The following is a 25,109-nucleotide window of genomic DNA, read 5'->3' as shown; positions in this document are numbered from 1 at the left end:
GTTAATTTTTTTTAAAAAAAATAATTAGTATAAATGCATCAAATATAATTGATAATAATGGGTGGAATCCAATGTACTACTAAGTGAAAATTCTGTCTGTGAAAGGATTTATGCTTACCCCAAAGAAGGGTGGGCTAAAAAGGCCACAATCTGCTCCATGTACATCAGCAGAGGGCAGGCTATTGCAAAGAAGAGGGTTGCCACTGGATGCAGCAGAGCTTTCAGCAATGGGGTAGGGCTGCCAGGTCAGGAGCATCCAAGATGCTGAGATTTCAGGACCCAATTGTGAAACCTAGGGGCTGCCTCTGGTGATGATAATGAAGGGCAACCCTTGGTGAAGTTACGGGGGGCAGACCCTGGTGATGCCATTAAGCATGGCACAGGAAGCATGGACCACAGAGCATGCCATTCCATTTTTTTAAAAGCCAAAGTTTAACAAACGAGCAAATAGGTCATTGTTGGAAATTAAGATAGAAACCTTAGCTAAAGTGGGTGTTCCCACCTTTCAGTTGAAGTAAGGGGACCCGTTCCTTCTCACCTGCTTAGGGTGCCTAGGTAGTCAGTATTTAATCTAGCCTACTTGCTTATGGCCAGAAGGGTTTAAATGCTCCTACCATTTTACCAAGGTTACAAGCTGCATGCCTAATATTATTATTTTTTAAGGCACTTTTCTCAGCCACTTGGAGATTCAAGCCGTTCACCTGCCACCTGGAGGAGGTCAGACAAACCTGGAGATTCCAGGTCATCTCTGGAGGTCTGGAAACCTTGCTGTTCCAGCATCCTGTTCCCAGAGGGGCAAACTGGATGCCTGGGGGAAACACACAAGCAGGATTTGAGCACAAGAGCCCTCTCCCCTCCTGTGGTTTCCAGCAACTGGCGTTCAGAAGCATTGCTGCCTCCAACCGTGGAGGACAGAGAGTATAGCCATTGCGGCTAGTAGCCATTGATAGCCTTATCCTCCTTGAAATTGTCCAGTCCTCTTATAAAGCCATTCAAGTTGGTGGTTCTCACTGCCTCCTGTGGAAGTGAGTTCCATAGTTTAACAATCCACTACAATACTTTTTAAAATCTGTCTGGGGGGGGGGGTGGATCACACGTTTAGGTTGCAATCCTTAGTGTGTGATGAAGAAGGATGTCACAGGCATGCAGGACAGCAATCTCCCTCTTTGCAGCTGTGAGATGTTGGGACTGTCACTTTTCCATCTGCACAGCGAGTGTCAGAAGCGACAGAAGGCTGAAGGCCCTTGGATGACACAGAGTTGGCTGCATGTTGAGAATTGTCTCTCTCTTACACACTGTACGTGCGCAAAGGGGCCTATCTCTGAATTGTCCTGACACAATCTCTTTTCCACGTGCTGTGCCAAAAGCGTGGCTCCCCCCTTCTCCCCCCACCCCTTGCAAGCTTCCAGTATATTTAGCTGTGGTGGAAGCTTCTACCTTTCCTTATATAGCAGAGGCCAAAAGGATTTCTCACTCTCCTTATTAATAGGCGGAGCAGAGTTTTGAGGAACCTGCCAAAAATAGCAAGCAAACATTGTATGGTGTGGGGAGTGAGGGGAGGGGGTTGGGGTTGGGGAGAGCAAAGAGACAGAGAAAGGTATGTCCCAGTCTTGCTCTGCTTAAGCGAAGTGTTTTATCCATCCCAGAACACAGCCTTGAATGGGCCTTCAGATTTGAGTTGTGTGTTTAATATTTTGGACTCTGTGGAAGAAGAACAGCCGCCTTCAGCTCCCACATCGTGCTGTCTGTGGGGGGGCCGTGTAGCAAGGATAACAAACTCGAAGGTAGGAATCAGGATTTTGTAACTTCAGAAGCTATCTCCTTTCCGAAGGTAGTTATTTCCAGCATTTCCTTGCAGGTTAGGACACTTTCAAACTGCTGCTCTCTTTGGGGTGGGATTCAATCACATACCAGCAAATTTTGCACAACCAAAGTTGTTTGGGAGGTCTTATGCAATTAACCCACTTCCTCAAAAGATCACAGTTTTTTGCGTTAAGCAAAGTGAGCAGGAAATGCACAGGAAAGTGTATGTGAGGGTAATGCTTGCTTTGACAAGTCATATAAATTTACACAAATGCTTCAGGAGGAATGCTCAATAAATAGGCCATCCAGCACTTACTACTGCATTTTACAAATTGGGCAACTGAGGCTGCTACATAACATATACAGTATTTAAAACACACACAGAAAGAGAGCTATCAAGAATGCTGGGAAATGTGGTTTTTTAAGGGTTCTGGGAATTGCTGCTCAGTGAGGGATAAACTACAGGAGTCTTGGGGAGGGGCGCGTGCTTTAAAGGTGCTTTAAATGTATGGTGTGTTCACAGCCTGAGGCTGAGATATAGACAGCTTGACTGAGGCCACCCAGGGAGGCCATTGGTCACCAGCAGAGATTTGAAACCCACCTTGCTTTCCCAAGGTGAAGGACAAGATCTCCCCCACATGCAGAGACGTCTTTCTCATAGGGCCTAGTGGCTCGTTGCGCCAGGGCGCCGGCCTCTCAAGGGCGCCCCAGCGAGTGGGGGAGCTGCGCAGCTTTGCCGGCGGCCTCCCCTTTCCCTGCACGCCCGTCAAATGGTTGGTGGGGCGCAACGAGCCACTAAGCCCTATGGCTCCTCTGCTGCCACCGCCTCCTCTCCCTCAGCCGCTGGAATCCCCTCAGCCGCCACCCGCCAAGCGCTGTCGTCTGAGGGAGCGGCAGGAGCAGTGGTGGTGGGAGTGGCTCCTGAGGGGCCTCCTCTGGGTCACCAGTGCCCACTGCCCCACCACCACTTCTCGGGCACAGGTGGCGGTGTGGCAACCGCCTCCTGCTCCTCAGGCCGCTGGGCAGCAGCGAGAGCACCGGCAGTGGGCTGTCATTGTCAGGCAGCGGAGGAGGAGGAGGCGCCCCAGAGCCTCACAAGCAAGCGCGAGGTTCCGGCGGTCTGGCCAGCCATGCCGCGGCCACCACATCGGCAGCATCCTCTGTGGGCGGCGGCTCCCAGGGCTGTAAGGTGGTCCACAAGTTGGGCCCCGAGTTCTAAATTCTGGGAAAGGGAGGGGGAACCGGAGGGATATTTGCGCCACGGCACTGGATGTGCTTAAGACGGCCTGCCCACATGCACACAGTCCATGTGTACTTCCAGCTGAATATTATTCTGGCATTTGCAGCAGGGCAGATTTCTGTACCACACCCAATGTAGGGGGTGTGGCATGGCACATATCTCCAATGCCTCTCTGCTGCCTGAGGCTGTTGCTTCCTTCTCCCTAATGGTAGAACTGGGACTGACTCCAGCCAAGCTAGATAGTTACATGGGGTAAAAAGATGATTGGGGGGGGGGAGGAGAATGAGAAGCAGATAGTGGAGGGGGAGAAGGGGTGCTTCTCAACTTGACTGTGGTCCTTTTCTCTCACTGGCTTCTGTGATATGGGCAGTTCAATATTAATTTTAATAGGAAATAAATCACAGGTCTAGCTTATACTTTGGAAAGTTAGGAGACCATGAACAAGGATACCAAAACCCTCTAACTATGTTGGTCTGTTGACAACGGAAGAGTGCACCTTCAGGGTGAAGTCTAACAGCTGGAGAGTTACAGCGCCTGCTGTGGCTGTGTAGGAATGGAGAAAGTGGGGTGCAAAGAGTGCAGATACACACACTGGGGCTGCAATGTTCTCAAGTGCATTTTCCTGGGCGCAAGACATGCATGTGAGAATGTCAGTGTGGTATAGTGGTTAGAGTATCAGATTAGGACAAGGGGAATCTAGCTTCAGATCCCTGCTCACCTATGAAGCTGTGTTGAAGTAAGATTCAATTGGGGAAGGGCCACGTAGCCCAGTGGTAGGCCAACTTTGTACGCAGCTTTGTATGTAGATTGTAGAAGGTGTCAGGTTCAGGGCTGGGGGAGACCCCTGAGTGAAATCCTGGTGAGTATAGCAGATACTGAGCTAAGCAGGTGAATGGTCTGCCTTGGTAACTGCCCTGAACCCCTGGCCTACCTGGCAGCAAGTCAGTATGCCGAGTCCAAACTTCAAAGTCCGAGGGTTGATCCACACAAGCGAAATCCAAAGACTGAAGCTCAGGAAAAGAGGTTCAGGGGTGATCCATGTAGCCAAGTCCAAAGTCCTGCAGTCAGGATACAGTCCAGAGTCAAACCCAAAACACAGTCCCATGGAGGTCCAGGAGCACCCAAGTCCAGGTCCATCAACATGGGCAGTTGAGCAACCCCAGCACCTCAGCTCTGCTGCCCTTGTATACTTGGCCTGCTGACTGCAGCATCTGGCCTTGATGAGGCATGTGAGCCTCACCTGTTCCTCGCCTACTCCAGCTGAGGAATCACACCCCTTCTTTCAGAGCTAGTTTACTGGGCTGTGGGCTCTTGCCTGCCTTAGCCTCCTGGAGTTCCCCTCCTGCTGTTCTCTATGATATTGCAACTCTTGCTGCATCAAAACCAATCTGATTTTGCAACTCTTGCTGCATCAAAACCAATCAAGCCCCTCTCATGTTCTCAACCCTCCCTCAGTCCCCCAGGCAAACAAAAAGCCCAGGCTCCACCTCCCCACTAGAAACCCACTGATAGCATTGTTGTTGTTGTTTTAAATTTGTTGGTCATTTTATCTTGCCCAAGGCAACCCAAAGCAACTTAGAAAAAAAACAAAAACCCTCCTCTACACAGATACAGTAAAACCAAGGACCATAGCTGCCAAGTTATCCCTTTTTTTCAGGGATTTTCCATTATGCTGAATAGGCTTCCTCGCGAGAAAAGGGAAAACTTGGCAGCTATGCCAAGGACAGAGCATTAAAAACATCCCATCCACTTCTAAAAGTCCACAGACTGTTAAAGGCCAAATGCCTGGTTATAGAGGAAAGTTTGTTCCTGGCCCCTTATCCTCCAACTGAAGCACTATGGTTAGATTCTGTGGACTCTGTGAATAATTCAACTTATTGCTGTTGTATTTTTACTCTCAGGGAGCTGTGTTTGTGGCCTTTTCTGTCTTAGACGCCAAAACAACGCAACCAAACTTGGATACAAACTCTTTATTTATTTATGGCATTTACATACTGCTTAGTCATTAGCATTTATAAGTGATGTGAATAAAAATGAACCATATAAGAGAACAAAACAATAAAAAGGCATCATAAAACCAAACACTGACTGCCTTCAAATGCCTGCTGGAACAAGAAGGTCTTTGTCATGTGACTGAGATTAAACCGGCACCCTCCACAAGACCTCAGTGATCAGGCAGGGGGTATAAGGGATCGAGTGGTCCTTGAGATATCCTGAGCCTGAGTTGTTGAGGGCCTTGTAAATTAATGCACCTTGACTTAGGGTAGCCTTGATGGCTTTTTATTGTTTGTTTGAGAGGGAAGGCACTGCCACCTTCAGAACTTCACTGACTGTGAACAAAATGGCTGCCGTCCTCATCACAACATCTGCGTTTTCTTCTTGACAAAGTAGTGTAGCAGCTACCTTGTGGGAAGAAACTCTGCTTTCTCACATAACGGGGCAGCATGTTTTAGGGGTGGGAGGTGTGCCGTTAGGTTTTCTTAAAAGACGCATCGTTGCTATTTTCAAATATTAAAAATTTGGGACATTTCCCTTTGCTCGATGTTATTCAGGCCACAATAGCTATTTTTCTGGATTATCTTGACACAACCAGGACAGCTGGCAATTTTCTTTGAAAGGGCTGGGCACATGTTTGGGTCACTGCAGGGTTCAAAGAAATAATAATAATTCTGGCAGCTGAATGATGACAAGCTGGAATTCAGTAAGTGAAGTTTTCCCTATCACTGCACCTCCCTGCCAGGAATGGCTGCACCGGATGCATTTCTGTTTGTGGTGCAGCTGTTAAAGACACAGTTAGTCTGCCAGAAAATGAGACAATTTGTTGGAGATCTGGCTCATCCCCTCTTCCCCGGTAACCACTGCCTGCTGGCTCCACCACTATGACATTCCTTTCCCCTCCACCCATTCGCTGCCTTTTAAAATATTGTGTACATCAAAAGCATCACTGTAAATAAACAAAGAAGATGGTGTTTTCCATTTGTGTACAGTTAGACTCATCAGCCATACCCACCCACCTGTGTATTCAATAATATTAAATAATATGTTTATGGGAGGGGGGGTTATTGGGGTTTTTCTGTTTTAGTTATGTATTTTGAGTTCTCATTTTGTATTTTCCTCTTATGGACCACCCTGTGATCTTTGGATGGGGGGTGGTATACAAATTTAATATATTATTATTATTATTCCAACAATTACTGCTTAATGACATAGTTTCTAAGCGGTGTACAATAAGGCTACAAAAAGGCTACAACAGTGATAAGATCTGTTAAGATTAACCATAAAATTTAATTAAAATGCTTGCTGAAATAAGGTCTTCACCAAGTATGAGAAATGCAACAACGATGGGGGCTGAGTTCCACAGAAGACTGAATGCATGTTTGCAGCTGAGTGTTTGGGCCATGGGCTCTGTAATGGGAAAAGCAGCCCTAGGCCAAATTCTCCCTTCTATGTAACTTTGAAAGTCATAGGGCTCCTCTCAGGGTTCAGACCTGGCACCTGACCCGCACAAGTGCTTTGTACTTATCTTTGGCACCCAGGCAGCCTGGGGAGAGCAGCAGAGGCATGTTGTGTAGTGGGTAAGATCAGTTTAGCTTTGAGCTAGGCCAAATCAAGCCTCTGATCAAAACCGCCTCCCAAAGATTTGTTATATTGGTGCCACATGCTTCCGCAGGGCAGTTCCATATAGTGGATGAGGCCCATTTGATCTTCAGGGACACCAATTTGCATTAAAAAAAAAGTCCATGTGCTAATTCATGTGCATAGATGCAAATTTAGAGAGTAATTTAAAATGCAATATGACTCACTAGAGTGGGGAAACTGTTACCTGGTGACCTGTTGGCCTGCCCAGTCAGTGGTCCAGGTGCTGCTCACTGGTGATGGGCAACTTCGAAGGCCCCTCCTGCTTTTCCTTCCAGTGGTTCTTTTTTACTTTAAACTGGACTTGGGCCAGACACAGCTTTTCAAATACTGTAGACCAGTGGTCTTCAACCCCCGGGCCACGGACCGGTAGCGGTCCGTGGATCAATTGGTACCGGGCCGCCTAAGGATCATTAAATACAATTAAATTAAAATTATTAAATCAAAACAATCTAAATAAAATATAAACAATAAACGCCGCCCCCCCCTCAGCGGGCCACAGTAAAATTATCAAACGTTGACTGGTCCGCGGTGATGAAAAGGTTGGGGAGCACTGCTGTAGACGACTGCCCTCCATAAAACAAGGACACAAGGACCATAATTACCCTCACCATAAGCTTGAGAGGAAGGGTAAATCAAGAGATAGTTAGTGGGTCCACTAAACCCCTGCATGGCCTCCATGGCTGAATTAAAAATTGAACCCAGGATGCTGGACTAGGTGGGCCGCTGACTTGATCCAGCAGTAAGGCTCTTATGTTCCTCCTGAACTACAGACCTGCCCCAAGGAAAAGAATGAGGTTGCTACAATCAGCAGCTGAGCCCCTTAACAAGGTTTGGGCCCTGGCAGTTGCCCTGTTTTGTTGCCCTCTGTGGCCCTGGCCATGCCCAAAGCCTTGCTATCTACGTGTTAATACAGTAAAAGCTGCTTTTAACATTTCACTTAATGAGGCAAAATCCTTCCTACCTGCCTTGGGGGCCAAAAGGCAAGCAAGCTCTGGAGAGCTATTCACATATTAGCATGTGCTGGTGAAATCTGGAAAGCAGAGAGCCCCTCTCCGCAGTTTGCACGCCCATGACAATATTTGCGGGTTAATAAAGACACCAAGGATTTCATTAGCATAAGTCTACTCAAAGTTCCATTGGTTGACAGCTGGAAAGTGTGTGTGTGTGTGTGTGTGTGTGTGTGTGTGTGTGTGTGTGTGTGTACTTGCACAAGCATGCGGGAAAGAGGAGGTTGGTGGCCCTAATTATTATTTTGGTTTTGCTCTTTAAGTTGTGGGGCAGAAACTGAAGAGGGGACACCCACCCCCCTGCCAAGTGTACAGAAAGAAGCTCTTTTATGGATGAGGAGCGAGGCAGAGTAGGGGAGAGCCACCTCACCTCCTTTGCACCTGGAAACCCCTGCAAAGCTCAGCTTGCCTTCTGTGCCGCTTTTAAATCCCTCCCCTTCTTTGCAAGGAAGGAACTTCTCAAGCTGAACTGCGAGAGGGTTTGCTGCTGCTGCTGCCGCTGTTGCCGCTGCCGGCTTCCAGGGAACAGAATGCAGAAGGCGAGAGAGAGAGAGAGATGTGCAGGGAGTTTTTTTTTTCTGTGGCAAAGTCAAGAGGAGCATCAGAGCACCGGTGAAAGGGGGGAAGAAGAGAGAGAAAGAGATCTTGGCAGGCTGCGGGGCACCATCCCAAAGGCCCATGATGACCCCCCCACCGGAAAGGATGGGAAATCACCTCCAGGACTGTAAGTGATGCTGAAGCGGGAGAGGAGCAGAGGGAAAGAGATTGGGGAAAATTGCTGGGCACTGCAGAAGAGTTGGGCGTGTTTAACCTTCACCAGTACAGAGCTGGTGTTGCAAAGCTTGGGCACCCAGAGAGAGGCACCTTTTGGGGGTTCTTGCAAATGGAGGATGGGATGGGATGGGATGAGCTGGGGACCCCCCTCCTTTGACATTTTGGAAGCAGCACCATTTGACAGCTTTGCAAGGGTGTGTGTGTTTTGGGCAGGGGGGAGTTCCTCTGGGGAGGCTGGGGAAATCTCTCAAAGCCCTAGGTGGAAAAGAAGCGGCATCTGCTGAGAGCTGCAATTTTCTCCTTTCTGGGTGGTCCAGAGAACAGAGACCCTCTCTAGGGGATTTGGGAAGAATTAGGGTCAGCAGAGAGAGTTTGTCAGAATGCTGAGAAAAAGGGAGAGGGTGGTTAATAAAAAATAAAAAATCATCCTAGCAAGGTTGCCCCTTCTGCCCCCCCCCTCTGCAATGAGGTGCATGATCAAGTTTTGCAGAGGGAAAGTGTCACCAAGTAAAGCACACAGATCAGGTGTCCAGTCACATTCAGGTCTGTAACTTTTGGGGACTTATTGTGTCAAATTCAATTCGGAAAGCAGAATTCATAAGACATCTTAGTGGCTTTGAGGGCAGCACCATTCTCTCTTTCCCCATGCAGATGGGCTAGAAGAATTAACGACCCTCATTAAGCAGACTAATACAGTCCTGACCCCCATCAATGCTGCCCTAGCATCAGAAGTGCAGAATCTCCCAATCTTGGTCAAGTGTGTATATTAAGTTACTTCTGCAGCCCTAGGCCTAAAACCTTGGACAATTGGTAGAGGGGGGGGGGAGCTAGTCTTTTTATACGTGTCCAGTGACAGAAACTTGTAAAATGAGTAAGATAGATAGATAGATAGATCTCAAGAGTGCACTTAATGCGCTGCTGTGTTGTTTTAATTAGGGTGTACAAAAAGATGTAGATAAAGCCTAATATTTACTGTGGGATTCTCTCTCTTAATCCAAAAACGCAAATGGAATATTAGGCCTTGTAGTAGGGAGGCATTGTGTTGAACTGGGCTCCTGAACACTTCATGCTGGTTGCTAGACTTTAAATACTGTACATATATGTTTTTTTTTCTAGTCTGGTTTGACACTCGTGGGCAAAATGTAGATTCTCTGAAGCTGGAAGGGAAATGACAGAGGTCTGTTGAGTGGTTGAATGTTGGTGTCGCATTTTTGCTACTTTGACTCCAGTTGGAAAGATTATCTCTTTTGCTGGACCAGCTGTAATTGATCCAAGTGAAATTAATTTTGGTGGGTTTAAGCGGGCAGACAGGTTAGGGTTTTTTCACTTCCTAACTGGCGGAGCTTGTTGATTTAGAGTAGGGTGTGGATTTGAAGAAGTTCCAGACTTATTTTCTTGAAACCTCTCTGCTCCTTTTTTTTTTAATGTGTTCATCTGATAAAGTGGCTAATGCAGTCACTTTATAATGGGATCGATGGAGCTGGCAGAGGAGCAGGGCTGGCGGGTGGGGGTGGGGGGGACGAGTAGAAACAGGAACTGGGCCAAGCAATGGCAATGAGTAGTGAAACTTGGAACATCTCTGTTAAGTGAGTGGCTGCAGAAACCCAGGGTTGGAGCTGGAAGGAGATGGGATTAAAAAGCGAGAGACTTCCTTTTATAGCAAATGCTGGGCAGCAAACGGAGTGTGTGTGTGTGTGTGTTTCTCTTCATCCAATCTGCCTTTGGCAGGTTCCCCAAGAAACTTCATCAGTGCCTTGGCTTGGCTGGAATCCCTATTGCTTCACACGCGACTGAACCCCAGTCCCAACATTCTTCCGCCAGTTCCTGAGCCCGGCAGAATCAACAAAATGCCCCTTCTCACAAGCATCCCAAACAGGTTCTAGGCTGTCTGGGTGACCCTCACCCCCCCCACTCCCACTCCTCATTCTGCCTCATTCAAATGTATGAACTGCAGTGTCAACGTTGGGCAACAGGCAGTTTCGAAAGGGCAGACCTTGAAATGTGGCTGCGTGGGGCCTTTTCCTACGTGCGTCTTTCGTACATCTATGTCACTCGATTTCCCTGCAGTTCATTAGTGTATCCTTGATGACTGGCAGCTGAATGCATTATTAAGAGCTCTCTTGTTCTCCCAAATGATCAGGAGCTTGGGGCTAATATCTATATCTATCTACCTTCCTATCTACCTATCATCTATCTATGCTTTCGTACGCCATTTATTGTGCACTGAGTGTTGCTCATCCCTGCAAATTTGTCGCAGCGTCCACTTGGCATCGCTCTTGTCAAAATCCCATCCCACCCACTCCGTGTTTAACCCAGATTTATCATGATTTTTTTAAAAATAAATGAATCAGATTTTTTGAAGAAATGGTGAATCCAGTGTAAATGGAAAAATAATACAGGGCAACATTTTGATGAGGATGGTGTTTGTGTGGATGATGGTGCAGGGCTTGCAGGTATGGGGAGCAATGAATCCACCATAGATCGTGGCATGGAAGTGCCCTATCTAGTGCAACATAGATGTGCCTGGTACTTTACCAGGCACATAACAGCTCCCTGCCCATAAAATCAATTCTGGGGAGACGCGGAAGAGGAAGAGGGAACAGAGGCAGGGGTAAATGCAAACTGCTCTGTTTCAGATGAACTTATTTAGGCTTGCTTACAGGAGTGCAGGGGGCATTAGCCTTTTGGGAGCCTGTGAGCACATTTGCAAGGTGGAGAAACTGTCAGGGTAACACACACACACACACACACACACACAAATACATACATGCCACAACCTATTCTATTGACTACAGCAGACAGCTGCTTTCAAGGCTAATTTCAGCAAGGGGAGGGGATCCTTCAAGTGCCAGGGAAGATTTCGGCAGGTGCGTGGATGTCCGTGGGCACCAAGCTGGCAACCCCTGCAGTAGTATATGGGAAACTAGAGGGCTGTGCCACAGAATTCATGGAATAAGTGTCCTCTGAAGAGGGATTGTAAGTAAGTAAGTGGTAACCTCATGCAGTGTTCTGCACAGCAGTTCCACACATCTGGGCAGCAAGGAAGGATGATGTCTTTTGAAAGAGCAGGAGAGTTTTAGATGGCTGCAGGTGGTAGAGCTGGAGACATGAAAGTCATGAGCAGGGGTTTATCGCAGGGGTGGGGAACCTGGGACCCTCCAGATCAGGCATCCCCAAACTTCGGCCCTCCAGATGTTTTGGACTACAATTCCCATCTTCCCCGACCACTGGTCCTGCTAGCTAGGGATCATGGGAGTTGTAGCCCAAAACATCTGGAGGGCCGCAGTTTGGGGATGCCAGAGCCTGCTGCAGATGCTGTTAAACTCACAAGTCCCATCAGCCTCAGTCAGCATGGCCTATCAGGGATTATGGGAGTTGTGGTCCAGCAACAGCAGGAGGGCACTAGGTTCCTCATCCTTTGCTTATCAAATTAGAAGAGCAGAGAGATGAGAAGGAAGCATGGCCAAGGGCAGCAAAGTGAAGAAGGCAGCTGGGCTGGATCCAACAAGAACAGACAGGAAGGCAGTGGGGGGGGGATTTTTGAAGGTACTGCACATGGGGAAAGGTAAACGGTTTGGGCAGCTGAGAGCTGGATATAGGCTAGGGAACAAGGGTCTTCCAGGTCTTCATCCTGATTTGTTTGCAGAGAGAATAGATGGCGCTGCATCAAAGCAAGTGTTATTCCCAAACTTTCCAGTTATTCCCATCACTTTCCTTATTGCAAAAAGTCTGATCTTTTGGGGAAGCAGGATTGTTGCACAAGCCCTCCAAAACAACTATAATTGTGCAGCCTAAATTTCTCATTATGTGATTCCACCCAAATATAGTGACCCTCTGGATGAGCCCAAGGTGAGACAAGAGAAAAGCAGAAAGGATATGATTGCAGTAGTCTAGCTAAGACATGATTAGGGGGTTACATGTCTTCTATTTCTCTTGAAAAAAAGGACACTGGAGGCTTCGATTGTCTTTGTCATATCTGTTTTATTTACAAACATGCAAGCAAGTGAAAACTAAGAGACTCCTGCAGCAGGCAGGAAAACTACTGCTGATCCATCCTGCATCAGATTCCCAGAGAGAGCAGCTGCTCCCTCCCCACCAGCTACTTCCAACTAAGCTTGAGCACAAAATCTCCCAGCTCTCTGCCTGTCTCCATTTGCCTCCCAGTCCCAACTGAAAAATCTCAAAAACAGCCCCTGAGCTGAGCCCGAGTTCTTACTAGCTGAAGGGTTTCACCTTCCAAAGGCAGGGAGAAAGATTCACATCAGAAAGAAAACCACTCCAGGCTTGGAAACAAATCACCTGAGAGAGAACCTTCTCAAATAGCAAACCTACCCAAACCTTAAATTCATAGGACTGTAGAATTGTTGAAACCACAAGGGTCATATAGCCTAATCCCCTGCAATGCAGGAATCTTTTGCCCACCATGGGGCTTGAACTCACAACCCTGAAATTAGTTCCCCCACCAAATGAAGTGAGACTGGTAAGCAAGAGAGAGAGAGCACATTGCTTGGTGTTTCATTCACTGAACGTACATGTATGTGAAGCAAGTTTTTACGACTGACAGCTGTGCATGTGTAAACTGATTCCACTGAAGAGCCTTTGTGGCTAAGGTGTCATGGAAGTTCTGTCTGTGGGAATTGCAGTGGCCTGTTCACTCATGCAATCCATCATGTCAGGTTGCAACAACCAATTAGGAACATAGGAAGCTGCCTTCTACCATTGATCCACCTTGCTCAGAATTGTCTACACTGACTGGTAGCAGCTCTCCAGGGTTTCAGGAAGGAGTCTCTCCCCAGGCCTCCCAGGAGATGCTGGGGATTAAGCCCAGGACCTTCAGGTGCTCGACAAGTGAGCCACAACTCCTCCCCATGCACATGTGAACCAGTCTAGTGGCAAATGAGCAATCTGAATATACTGCCCTGGTAATGTACAAAGTGCTTTGAGGATGCTTCTGAGAGGACCTTTGTCCTATACCTGAACAGTCCCAAGCCATTCTTGGTCATGCAAGCACTTGCAATCATCCACAAAAGTCAGTGAAATGCAGCCAGAAGCACATTTTGTGATTTGAGACAGCATTGCAATTATTATGGGAACCGATACTGGCTGTATCTGTGCTTCCCCGGTTATAATCACCACCACCACTTGTAGCATCTACATTTTTCTAAGCTTGGTACGAAGCCAAGGAAACTGGGGTTGTCCAAGTAGCCTCCCAAAGTGAGCCCAAAATGGAAGAGTGGGTTGAAGCGGGAATCACAAGGCCTCAAGTTCCCTGAGATTTCTGAGAAGATCTAAAGAAAATAACAAAAAGAGAGGAGGCAATGGGACAGGAGAGAGGCGATAGGAAGGGTAAACTAGCCGAGCAATCTGTCTGGGAGCATCCCTTTGAGAGGGCACCCTAGTTGTGCAGCACTAAAACTGCTAGCACGTTTGCAAAACTAAACAGGGTCCAATATGGCTTCAAATTAGATGGGGAAATACATGTTGAGATTCCTGCATTGCAGGGGATTGGCTCTCAAGGTTCCGTCCAAGTGTACAATTCTATGATTCTATGAATGAAATGGTGCATTGGGGGCAAGGACATGAAGTTCCCAATGGTGGTTGATGAGTATTAGAGCTGGTAGGTTGCAAAGCAGGGAGGCCAACAGTAGGTGGAGCCAGAGCAAATGGTAGGCAGAGACAGGCAAAGCCAGTGACAGGCAGGGCCAACTCATTCTAGTTTTGTCCCCATCTTCATCCCTGTTGAATTCTACAGGTACTGTGGAGGAGGAAGTTGACAATCAGGGCCACGCCCTGGGCCAGGTGTAACCAGGCAGGTGGGGGCTGGTTGAAGGCAGACTGTGGTTGGTGGGCTCAAATAGGCCTTCCTCCAGTGAAAGGTTCCACCTAGAAGAGCAAGGTCAATAATCTGGATGGAGAGGGGCTGGTGGTATTTCAAAAGAAAGGCTGAGCACCAAGAGCAATTGCAGATAGGATACTTTTAAAGTTTCCCACCACAGTGCATTTGAGGGAATATTTGCAGGAGGAAGGTTAGTTCCATGTGCAAAATTGAATAGGGAGCCCATATCAAGGCTGTACTTGACCGTGTGCAAAAAGGGTTCGACGTGCAAAAGCGAAGTGGTCGATCCTAACCTCCTCAAGAACTGCAAATGACTGTTGATTAGTTCACCTGGAGGGACTGTGGGCGCTTGCAGACTGTCAGATTTTCAGGTGATTCAATCACATACTGACAGATTCACACCACACAATTAGAGTTGACGGGGAGGTATTGCTGGACAAACCCACTTCCCGCAGGGACTGGACTTTTTGCAGAAAGGAAAAGCACTAGAAAGTGTGGAATAATGTTAGTTTCCATCTGACCTCTCTGCAAACATCATCAGGATGAATGGCCAATGAACTGGTCACCTAGAAGTGCCCAGTGCTTATTTGTTCTTACCAGAAGCCACTGAATGACAGAGGCAGCACATGTCTGTGTTGGCTGTGTGCAGTTGAATCAGGTGCTGCATCAGGCACTTGCATCCCTCTGGGATCCTTGCTCCTCGCAGGCAACGAGGACAAGTTTAACTCCTGCTAGAGAGGGTAGCTAGTACACACCAAGGTTAGCTTTCCTCTGCTGCGCTTTGCACAGTCACTGGTAGAGCTAAGCTGAATGAGCCAGGGAGTTAAGGGGTCTGCCCTGAAGGACAGTGAGAAGCAGCATCGCTGCAACAAGACCCACACCTTTGAGCGAAGGTTGGCAGGTGGGTGGGATGATTTAGGATGTGTAAGGATAGCGGTGGAAGGACATGAGTGCTGCATCCTTCTCTTAACGAATGTATAGAATAGACTAGAGCAACCAAAATGGCCAAGGGGCTGAAGCATCTCTGTTATGGAGAAAGATTACAGTGTTAGGGACTGTTTAGTTGAGAGGGGAAAGGCAAATAATGGGAAGGGTGGTTAGGGATGGGGAGAAATCAATTCAGTTCACAAATTTACCTGATTTGCACTTTCTGAAACAACATGCAAACCAAGACAGCTATTCTTTGAAATTTGCACTTTTGCCAATGTTGCAATGCAGTTCCCCAGCTGAGTGCGGTGCATAAAAATGCACACGCCAGAGTAAAGTGTACATAAAAATGTGCATGTTAGTGCAAATAGCATACACAAATGCATTGTAGTAGGGAACACTGCTTTGCAAAAATATGTATAATAGGAAAGATTGCACGCAAACATGTATATTAAAGAGAAAGTAATGCCTAAACGCTGGGGAAATTTCTTGAGGACTTAAAAAAAAAATCACCAATGGATGTGAAAATGGTGAGAACTGAATTTAAGACCAGGAAAGCGAGAGTCTGATAGAAACCAAAATGGACTGGTTCCCCCATCCCAAGACATGACTGAGTTGTATAACAGTATGCACGGTATGGTGCAGAGAGAAGTTTTTCTCCCCCTCTCATAATACTGGAACCTGAGGTTATCCAATGATGCTTTAAAAGGGAATTAGACAAATTCACGACAGATCAGGCTGTGAATGGCTACTTGTCACAGTACGCCTCTGAGTACCAGTTGCTGGGGAGCATGAATGAGGGCATGCTCTTGGGCTCATGCCCTACTTGTGCGCTTCCCAGAGGCATCTGGTTGGCCACTGACAAAAGAGGATGCTGAACTAGATGGGCCTCTGGCCTGATCCTGCAGGGATCTTCTTATGCTCTTTCCCTATTGCTGTACCCCCTTGCAGCCTTTCCCCCTAAGCCAGGGACGAGGAACCTCAGGATCAGGGGCAAAATGTGGCCCTCCAGACCTCTCTGCCTGGCCCTCAGGTCACTGGCCTTGCTTGGAAACCCCCCCCCCCTTCAGTGTTTTTGCCTGGTCGGAAAGGATGCTTGCTTGGCTGGAGGAGAGCAAAGGGTGTGTGAGTGTTGTGTTGAAACTGTACAAAGATAACATTCACATTTGTTACTCTATGCACTGCTGGCATTTGGCCCTCGGAAGGTTGCCCAGAAGAGAATGTGTCCCTCAAAATGGGTCTCTCTTCCCCCCCCCTGCTCTAAGCCATTTCCTTCTCACCATTTCCTCTCCCCAAGACAAGCTTATTTCTGGGGGAGAGAGTTCAGCATTGTCTCCCATCTGACACTGCTCACCCCAATCCACTGCTGCACCGTTATGCAGAAGCAACCCCTTGTTTTAATGCAGCCTAATTCCTCAAGGGGAAAACTAGTCAGTGGAAGAAGTTTTTCTTCCCTGGCCCTGCATAAAAGGATGGCTGGCGGGGCCTTCACTACCATTGGGCAGAGTGAGGTGGCTGCCTCAGGTGAGAGTGCCAGGGCGTGTTGGCAAGGACAACAGGGCTGTGTGTGCCACATGGCTGGCCCTGCCCTTCCTAAGCTGGCCTGCTTCCCCCAGATGCAGTGGAAGATGTCGAAGGATGCCAGCGTTGAAGTGCAGCTCAGCTGCCGCCTCCCCACAGAGCCACCTTGGCCAAGAATTGCCAGCCTCTGCAAGGTCATGGGGCAAACTAGTTTTCCGATCCAAGCTGGCAAGGGTTCAGCAGATTTGTCAGCCTTCAGAGCAGAAAACCTCTGTTTAAAACCCTCCAAAGAAAGAGAGTCCAGCACTTTCTAAGGTAGCCTGTTCCACTGTCAAGCAGCTCTTACTGTCAGAAAGTTCTTCTTAATGTTTAGTTGCAATCTCCTTTCATTTTAATTTCAATCCATTGGTTTTGAGTCCTGCCCTCTGGAGCAGCAGCTTGCTCCATCTTCCAAGTGAGAGCCCTTGAGACTGCATGATTCTTTGCATCACCGTGTGCCTCAGAAGAGGGTTGCAGGGGAGGGGCATTTCTGTGGCCTGGGCAGACTTTTTAAACATCACCACTAAAGCTTTCTTCTTTGTCTTCTCCTTCAAGCAAAGAATCCGTGACCAGTTTGGGGCATGCATTCAAGTTATGTGTCATGCATATGAAACTAAAGGCATTTTGAGCATCAACCCCCTCACCACCAGTTATTTAAAACTGTAAAGCTTCCCTTACTTAACAATGGGTGCTTCCAGACAGTTGCTATTTTGCAGGTGGCCACTCTGGGCAGCTTATAGCACATATAAAAAATTGTAAAACATCAGACATGAAAGGTTTTCTGATACAGGACTGCCTTCAGATGTTTTCTAAAAGTCTGTTAGTTGTTTATTTCCTTGACATCTGGTGGGAAGGTGTTCCACAGGGTGAGAAGGCCCTCTGCCTAGTTCCCTGTAACCTCACTTCTTGCAGTGAGGGAAATGCCAGAAGACCCTCAGAGCTGGACCTCAGTGTCCTGGATGAACGATGGGGATGGAAATGCTCCTTCTGATATACTGGGCCGATACTGTTTAGGGCTTTAAAGGTCAGCACCAACACTTTGAATTATACTTGGAAACATACTGGAAGCCAATGTAGGCTTTCAGGACCGGTGTTATATGGTCTCTGTTGTGTATTGAGTCAAAGGATTTTATATCTGTATTATTATTGTCTGTATTTGCATTAGGATAAAGTAACTGCCTTTTGGTTCCAGAGGGTACAGCTACTATTGGTTCATTTAAGCTGCTGTATTTGGATCCTCTGTCTTATTGGTTTCCTCCAAAAGGCAGCACTGTGATTGCTTGATATTGTTCCCTCCAAAATGTATCCCTTCCTAGCTAGTTCCCTGTCCCTATAAATGTAGCTTTCCTCTCCTCAGTCTTCAGTCTTGTTCACTTTAATAAAGAGCTGTTACTAGAGAACTGTCTCCAGCATGTTTTGTCAAGAGAGCTGAAATCACAAACCCCACGTCACAACAACTGGCGACGAGGATGGGATCCAGAATGCTGAGGAGCGGTTAAACACAACCCTGCCTCAGAGTCCGGATTGCAGCTGAGAACAAGACTCACTGGCCAGCTGAGAAGACGACCCTGCCCGCTAGGACAATGGAGAGTCCAAGGGTATTGGAGCCCTTCCAGCCATCAGAGCCCCACACCTGGGAAGACTACGTCGAACGCTTCGAGTTCTTCGCAGTGGCTCAAGGGATCACCGATGCCAGCAAAAGAAGGGCCACATTCCTGAGCTACTGTGGGCCCGAGACCTTCAAGCTAGCCAAGGCATTACTTGCTCCAGCGAAGCTGAGTGAGACATCTCTCCAAGATATTCTTGCCTGCCTAACAAGCCACTTGGCGCCTACTGAGACCAAGATGGCCCGGCGGATGGAGTTCCATAAGAGGCAGCAGCATGCTGGGGAGTCTGTATCCACATTTCTGGCTGAACTCCGGAAGCTCGCTCAGCACTGCGGCTTCCAAAATCTGGAAGAGACTCTCCTGGATCGGTTTATTGGTGGTCTGAGCAGCAAGAAAGCCAGAAGACGCATCGTGGCTAAAGAAGAGGTTACCCTTGCTTCAGCCTTGAAAGAGGCCACCGCCACGGAGAATTATGAAAGAGAGGAGCCTGATGCCAGTCGCAAGGCCACTAAGCCACAGATAGAAGTTGTGCATGCCATGGACGAGCTAGAGGCTACTCCGAGCCAGAGCCCAGTCCGTGGGGTCGAGTCGGTGCGTCAGGCCTGCACAGTGCACAGAGATCGCCGAGGCAGTTGCCCAGGTTGTGGCGGAAACCATGAAAGGAAGAGTTGTCGTTTCAGGGATGCTATCTGCCGGACGTGCGGAAAGACGGGTCACATCGCCAGGGTCTGTAGATCGGCGGCGTCGGGAGCGACAGGAGCACCTAGACTGGAGCATCGCAGACCGCCCACAGCAACTCGTTTTCTAAAGGACTGCCACTACGTAACGGAGATCAACGGGAGGGCCGTGCAGTTTCCAGCGCAAGGCAAGGCACACGTCAAGGTGAAGATTGAGGGTCAGCAGTGCGACATGGAGGTGGACTCCGGATCCGCATTCACCATCGTGTCGGACCAGACCGCGAAGACATTCTTCCCCAGGGGTAAGTTGCCCCCTCTGGAGCCCTTTCCGGCAACCTTGCAGTCGTACTCAGCAGGCCGCATCCATGTTATGGGAATGTGTGCCGTGAGAGTACAGTTCCGGGACAAACAGGCTGTACTCAAACTGGTGATTGCGAAGGGCAGTCGCCCCAGTCTCCTGGGCACTGACTGGTTCCCTGCCCTGGGACTGAGTATCTCAGGGCTTAATTCAATCCAAACCTGCCCTGAGATGAGTGAGGTATTATGCAAGGAATTTGCTGGTCTCTTTAATGGAAAACTGGGTTGTTATAAAGGGCCCCCAGTTGACTTCGAGTTGGACCCCGGGGTGGCTCCAATCCGACTCAAACCAAGGCGAGTGCCATTTGCACTGCAACCCAAGATCGAGGCAGAGCTGGATAAATTGGTCAAGCAGGGAGTTCTCTCACCCGTGGACTCTGCTAAGTGGGAGACTCCAATCGTCACACCCCTTAAAGCAAATGGGGAAGTCAGGATATGTGCAGATTACAAATGTACTATCAATAAGGCACTCAGGGGAAACTCATACCCCATTCCAGTCGTATCACAGCTGTTGGCTAAACTGGCTGGGGGCAAGGTGTTCGCCAAAATTGACCTGGCACAAGCTTACCAACAGCTGCCAGTAACCCCACAATCAGCGGAAGCACAGACTATTGTCACACATAAAGGGGCGTTCAGAGTTAACAGATTACAGTTCGGAGTTTGTGTGGCCCCAGGGATTTTTCAAGGGCTCATGGAACGCCTGTTAAGAGGTCTGCCGGGGGTCTTGCCATTTTTTGATGATGTTTTGATTGCTGGAAAAGACCCACAGGAACTGGTTGCGCGTGTCCGTGCAGTGTTGCTCAAGTTCAAGGAGGTGGGGTTGCAACTGAAAAAAGAAAAATGCAGTTTTGGGGTGCCAACTGTGGATTTCTTGGGGTTTAAAATTGATGCATCAGGCATCCACCCCACAGATGCTAAGATTAAGGCCATCATCGAGGCACCACGACCACAGAACAAGACGGAGTTGCAGTCATTCCTGGGACTTATTAACTTTTATCATTCGTTCTTACCCCAGAAAGCTTCGGTAGCTGAACCATTACATAGACTATTGCAGAAAAAGAATGTGTGGCGATGGGGGCGGGAGCAGCAGAAGGCTTTTGACTCCTTGCGAGGAATGCTGAGTAGCAGGAGCGTCCTTGCTCATTATGATGAGTCAAAGCCGCTGGTCCTGGCATGTGATGCCTCTCAATACGGTCTGGGGGCTGTGCTGAGTCATAGGGAACCGGATGGGTCGGAAAAGCCCATCTCTTTCTATTCCCGTACGTTGTCGCCCACAGAGCGCAACTATGCTCAAATTGATAAAGAGGCACTGGCTATTGTGTCCGGAATCAAAAGGTTCTATGATTATTTGTACGGTCGCCATTTCTCCATTGAAACGGACCACAAACCACTGTTAGGGTTGTTCAACCCAAACAAACAAACGCCACAAATTCTCTCCCCCAGAATGTTGCGTTGGTCAATATTCCTGAATGGGTTCCAGTACACCTTGACCCATGTGCCGGGGAAACAGTTGTGCCATGCTGATGCGCTGAGTCGCTTGCCCCTTCCTGGCGGGAGCAATGAGGATCCTGCTCCGGCGGAGCATATTATGATGCTAGAAACACTTCCGGGGGCTCCTGTAACAGCTACGGATATAGCTGAGAAAACGAGGAAAGATGCTGTTCTCTCCCGTGTGCTCACTTGGGTGGGGAGGGGGTGGCCAGGTGGTCCGCATGAAGAAAAATTCAGGCCTTATGCGACAAGGCAGCACGAATTGTCCATGCATAAGGGTTGTCTCCTATGGGGAGATAGGGTGATAATCCCAGCACCACTGAGAAACAGGGTTCTTGAGACGCTTCACATGGGACACCCGGGAATGGTCAGGATGAAGTCGCTAGCCCGATGTTATGTGTGGTGGCCTGGAATGGACCAGAACATAGAACAATGGGTACGAACATGCAAGGCATGCCAAGAGGTGCGGCCAGAAGTGGCCAGAGCACCAGTCCACTGGTGGGAGCAGTCCAGGACTCCCTGGAGCCGGCTGCACATAGATTTTGCAGGGCCATTCCAAGGGAAGGTCTTTTTGGTTATCGTTGATGCATATTCCAAATGGTTAGAAGTGGCGATGGTCCCTAGCATGGCATCAGCTGCCGTAATCAAGGTGTTGAGGCAGCTGTTTGCTACCCACGGGTTACCTGAGACCATTGTATCAGATAATGGGGCAGCTTTTGTATCCCAAGAATTCAGGGCATTCTTGGCTGATAACTTTATAAGAGGGGTCACATCCGCGCCCTTTCACCCATCCTCCAATGGGCAGGCTGAGCGCATGGTAAGAACAGCCAAAGAATCCATTGCGCGCTTAATGGAGGGTAACTGGTCGGCTCGCATTGCGCGAATGTTATTTTTGCAGCATGCGACGCCGTGTACTGCGACGGGCAAGTCGCCAGCCGAGCTGCTCTTAGGTAGAAGACTGGTAACGGTGCTGGATTATGTCCACCCAGATAAAATGCCAAACCGTAATTCAAGAGCAACCCCCCAGGCTGAGACTGACACAACAAGGTATCTCGCCCCTGAAGATCTGGTCTGGGTGAGGAACTATTCACGAGGTCCGCGGTGGGTGGCCGGTGTGATCACCCGGGCTAGTGGACCTGTGTCCTATTATGTGACCTTGGAAAATGGGCAAGTTTGGAAGAGACATATAGATCAGCTGAGGCGCCGGGCGCTCAGCAGGGAGGAGTCAGATAATTCATCCCTGGCTAATGACGCACAGCTGCAAGACCAGAGTGAAAATGGTCCAGAGGTACAGTCACCAGGGGCTTCAGCAAATGAACCAGGGTCTGCTAGTCCTCATGATGACGAGGTACAGGTCGGGGACCCTGAGATGTCTGGGACTCCATCTGTTCCTGATGAAACCCCTATAGCAGCCCCTCCACCACAGGTAACACCCAATCCAGAACCTGCAACACCTGTTGTCAGGAGATCAGGTAGAAGTTGTAGGACCCCACAGTACCTGAGGGATTACGTCTGCTGTGCTCACTAGGGGGGGAGGGGTGTTGTGTATTGAGTCAAAGGATTTTATATCTGTATTATTATTGTCTGTATTTGCATTAGGATAAAGTAACTGCCTTTTGGTTCCAGAGGGTACAGCTACTATTGGTTCATTTAAGCTGCTGTATTTGGATCCTCTGTCTTATTGGTTTCCTCCAAAAGGCAGCACTGTGATTGCTTGATATTGTTCCCTCCAAAATGTATCCCTTCCTAGCTAGTTCCCTGTCCCTATAAATGTAGCTTTCCTCTCCTCAGTCTTCAGTCTTGTTCACTTTAATAAAGAGCTGTTACTAGAGAACTGTCTCCAGCATGTTTTGTCAAGAGAGCTGAAATCACAAACCCCACGTCACAACAGTCTCGGCGGTCACTCCCAGACACCAGTCTAACTGCTGCATTCTGGATTAGTTAATTAACTTTTATTAGTCCTCACCAGGCCCCGATGGTGGAGGTGGTTCCGTTAGATTGCGAACCACCTGAAAGAGTCTCCTGCTGCTGTTTTCTGCAGATGCAATAGAGGCAGTGAAGAAGGTCCTATTTGCTGTTGCTATCACCACTTGGTATGCTCGACGTTGAGCTCTAACCCATGTCTGGTCCTATTCAGAATGAATTTTCCGCCACCGGCACTCTAGCGATTGTTTCATTGCCTTCAGCTCTGGGGGAAACCATGCGGCTATCCGGGCTCCATGTAATTGGAGAGGGTGCTTCGGAGCCAGTCGATAGCCCTGGTTAATGCTGCATTCTAGTGGGCCACCAGGGAATCTGCTAAGAGGCCATCAACATGGGATAAAACACCCCCTACCGCTCTTTGGAAACCATTTGGATCCATTAAGTGGTGGGGTGGACGAGGTGCAAGAGCCCTGTCCTCTTTTATGTCTCACCAGCCTACTTCAGAAACAAGGTCTGCAGCTGGATGGGGAGTTTAGGGAAAGTGCATCTTCCAGGCCACTGCTCCTGGAAGTATCAGGTGGGCACACCTGAAACACAACAGTGCCTGTCTCCTGTCCTTAGGTGCTTCCCAGTGCATCCCCACTACAGTCATACCTCGGTTTAAGTACACTTCGGTTTGAGTACTTTCAGTTTAAGTTCTTCGTGGACCCGTCTGGAACGGATTAATCAATGGGAAAGTTCGCTTCAGGTTAAGTATGCTTCAGATTAAGTATGGACTTCCAGAACCAATTACACTCATACTTCGGGTTAAGTATGCTTCAGGTTGAGTACTCCGCGGACCATCTGGAACGGATTAATCCACTCTCCATTACTTTCAATGGGAAAGTTCGCTTCAGGTTAAGTACGCTTCAGGTTAAGTACAGACTTCCAGAACCAATTGTGTACTTAAACCGAGGTACCACTGTACTTCCTCCTTTCTACAGCCCAGTGAGTATAAGGAAAGTCCTGCCTGGATCAGGCCAAAGACTCTTAGTTGAGAAGAAAGGTGCCTAGGGCAATATGACACTTGAAGGACCACCACCTTGGATGGACAAGCTAGTCAAGGGCCAAGCACAGGATACCCAGTTCCATAGTTCCCAGTCTCTACAGGTGAGGCCACCTGGCCCATCACAAAAGAGAGGCATTCTACAGGTGCTCAGGAACACTTACTTCCCCTTTGGAAAAGGCAAGAAGGGTAGCAGTGGCAAGTCTTCTTCCTCATTATGCTCAAACTCAGTCCCTATTACATTTGCTCCTCTATCTTCCCCCAGCATAAGTCCTTCTCACAATGCTGCAACACCCTCCCTTTCTAGGTGGACCTAATGTATTCTGGAAGCAGAAGAGCATTTCACAACAGTGGCAGCAGGAAATGGGGATACAGGAAGCCACCTTAGACACCTTAGCCACCATCTAGCTCAGTATAGGGGACTTTCCCAGTCCTGCCTGCAGATTAGGAGGGGCAAGATGGAAGAAGAGGACAGGGCTCCTGCACCTTTAATAGTTATGAAGAAGGAATTTCAGCCAGTGTGGCTTTTCACATAAGGCACACCTGCTGAGATTCCTATTCTACAATTAAAGGTACATGAACACTGGCCTCTTCATCCATCCGACTACCCTACTGAAGGTGCCCGGGATTGAACCTGGGACCTTCTGCAGGCAAAGCATGCACTCTGCCACTGAGCTACAGCTCTCACTCCTACTCTTCCCTCTTATGTGTGTTCTAGCAACCTCATAGGCAGTGTTGCTCAGGAATTCTAAGAAACCAAAAAGCCTCATATAACCAACATGCTCAAGTCTAATTAATGCATGAAGGGGTTAATGCCATAGAGCAAGCTGTCTTTCCAGGCTTAACTCACCTTGGGAGGGGCTAGATAATCAAGGCTTGTTCCCCTCCAGTTGGCTTAAGAAGCTCAGCAATGTGAGGAGGTCTGAGCTGGTTGCTGCTCCTATACCAACAATTTAATCACTGCAACTAAGTCAAGTTTTACTGCCTGTGCAACTTTTTCTGAATGCTGTATGGAAAAGCACATGAATCCGACCTTTGGAGAGTTTGAAAGTAAGCTACAGTATTTTTAACTTACCAAACATGTGGCGTTTTCTATGCTGGGGAAGAGGGAAACTGTGGAAAGAACATGGAAGGGCATTTTTCAAGGTCTATATTTCCATGCTTTACTTTGCTGTGTATTTTGTGATTTAAAATCTCTGCTGGGGTTCCCTCACCAAAGAGTA

At 48.3% G+C, this 25,109-nt stretch overlaps 1 protein-coding gene across 1 annotated transcript; it reads left to right on the top strand.

Moving 5' to 3' along the window:
- The first annotated feature begins 1,577 nt into the window (after window positions 1-1,577).
- Window positions 1,578-24,294, top strand: LOC132592363 (uncharacterized protein K02A2.6-like). The gene is made up of 3 exons (XM_060276457.1): window positions 1,578-1,784; window positions 8,138-22,231; window positions 24,194-24,294. The coding sequence occupies exons 2-3, from the start codon at window positions 18,370-18,372 to the stop codon at window positions 24,292-24,294; spliced, it is 3,963 nt and encodes a 1,320-aa protein (XP_060132440.1). The 5' UTR covers window positions 1,578-1,784; window positions 8,138-18,369.
- Window positions 24,295-25,109: the final 815 nt, after the last annotated feature.

The sequence above is a fragment of the Zootoca vivipara genome, chromosome 6 (assembly GCF_963506605.1).
Source record: "Zootoca vivipara chromosome 6, rZooViv1.1, whole genome shotgun sequence".
NCBI lineage: Eukaryota > Metazoa > Chordata > Lepidosauria > Squamata > Lacertidae > Zootoca > Zootoca vivipara.
The sequence above is the reverse complement of the archived record's forward strand: the minus strand, read 5'-3'. Positions and strand labels throughout refer to the sequence as shown.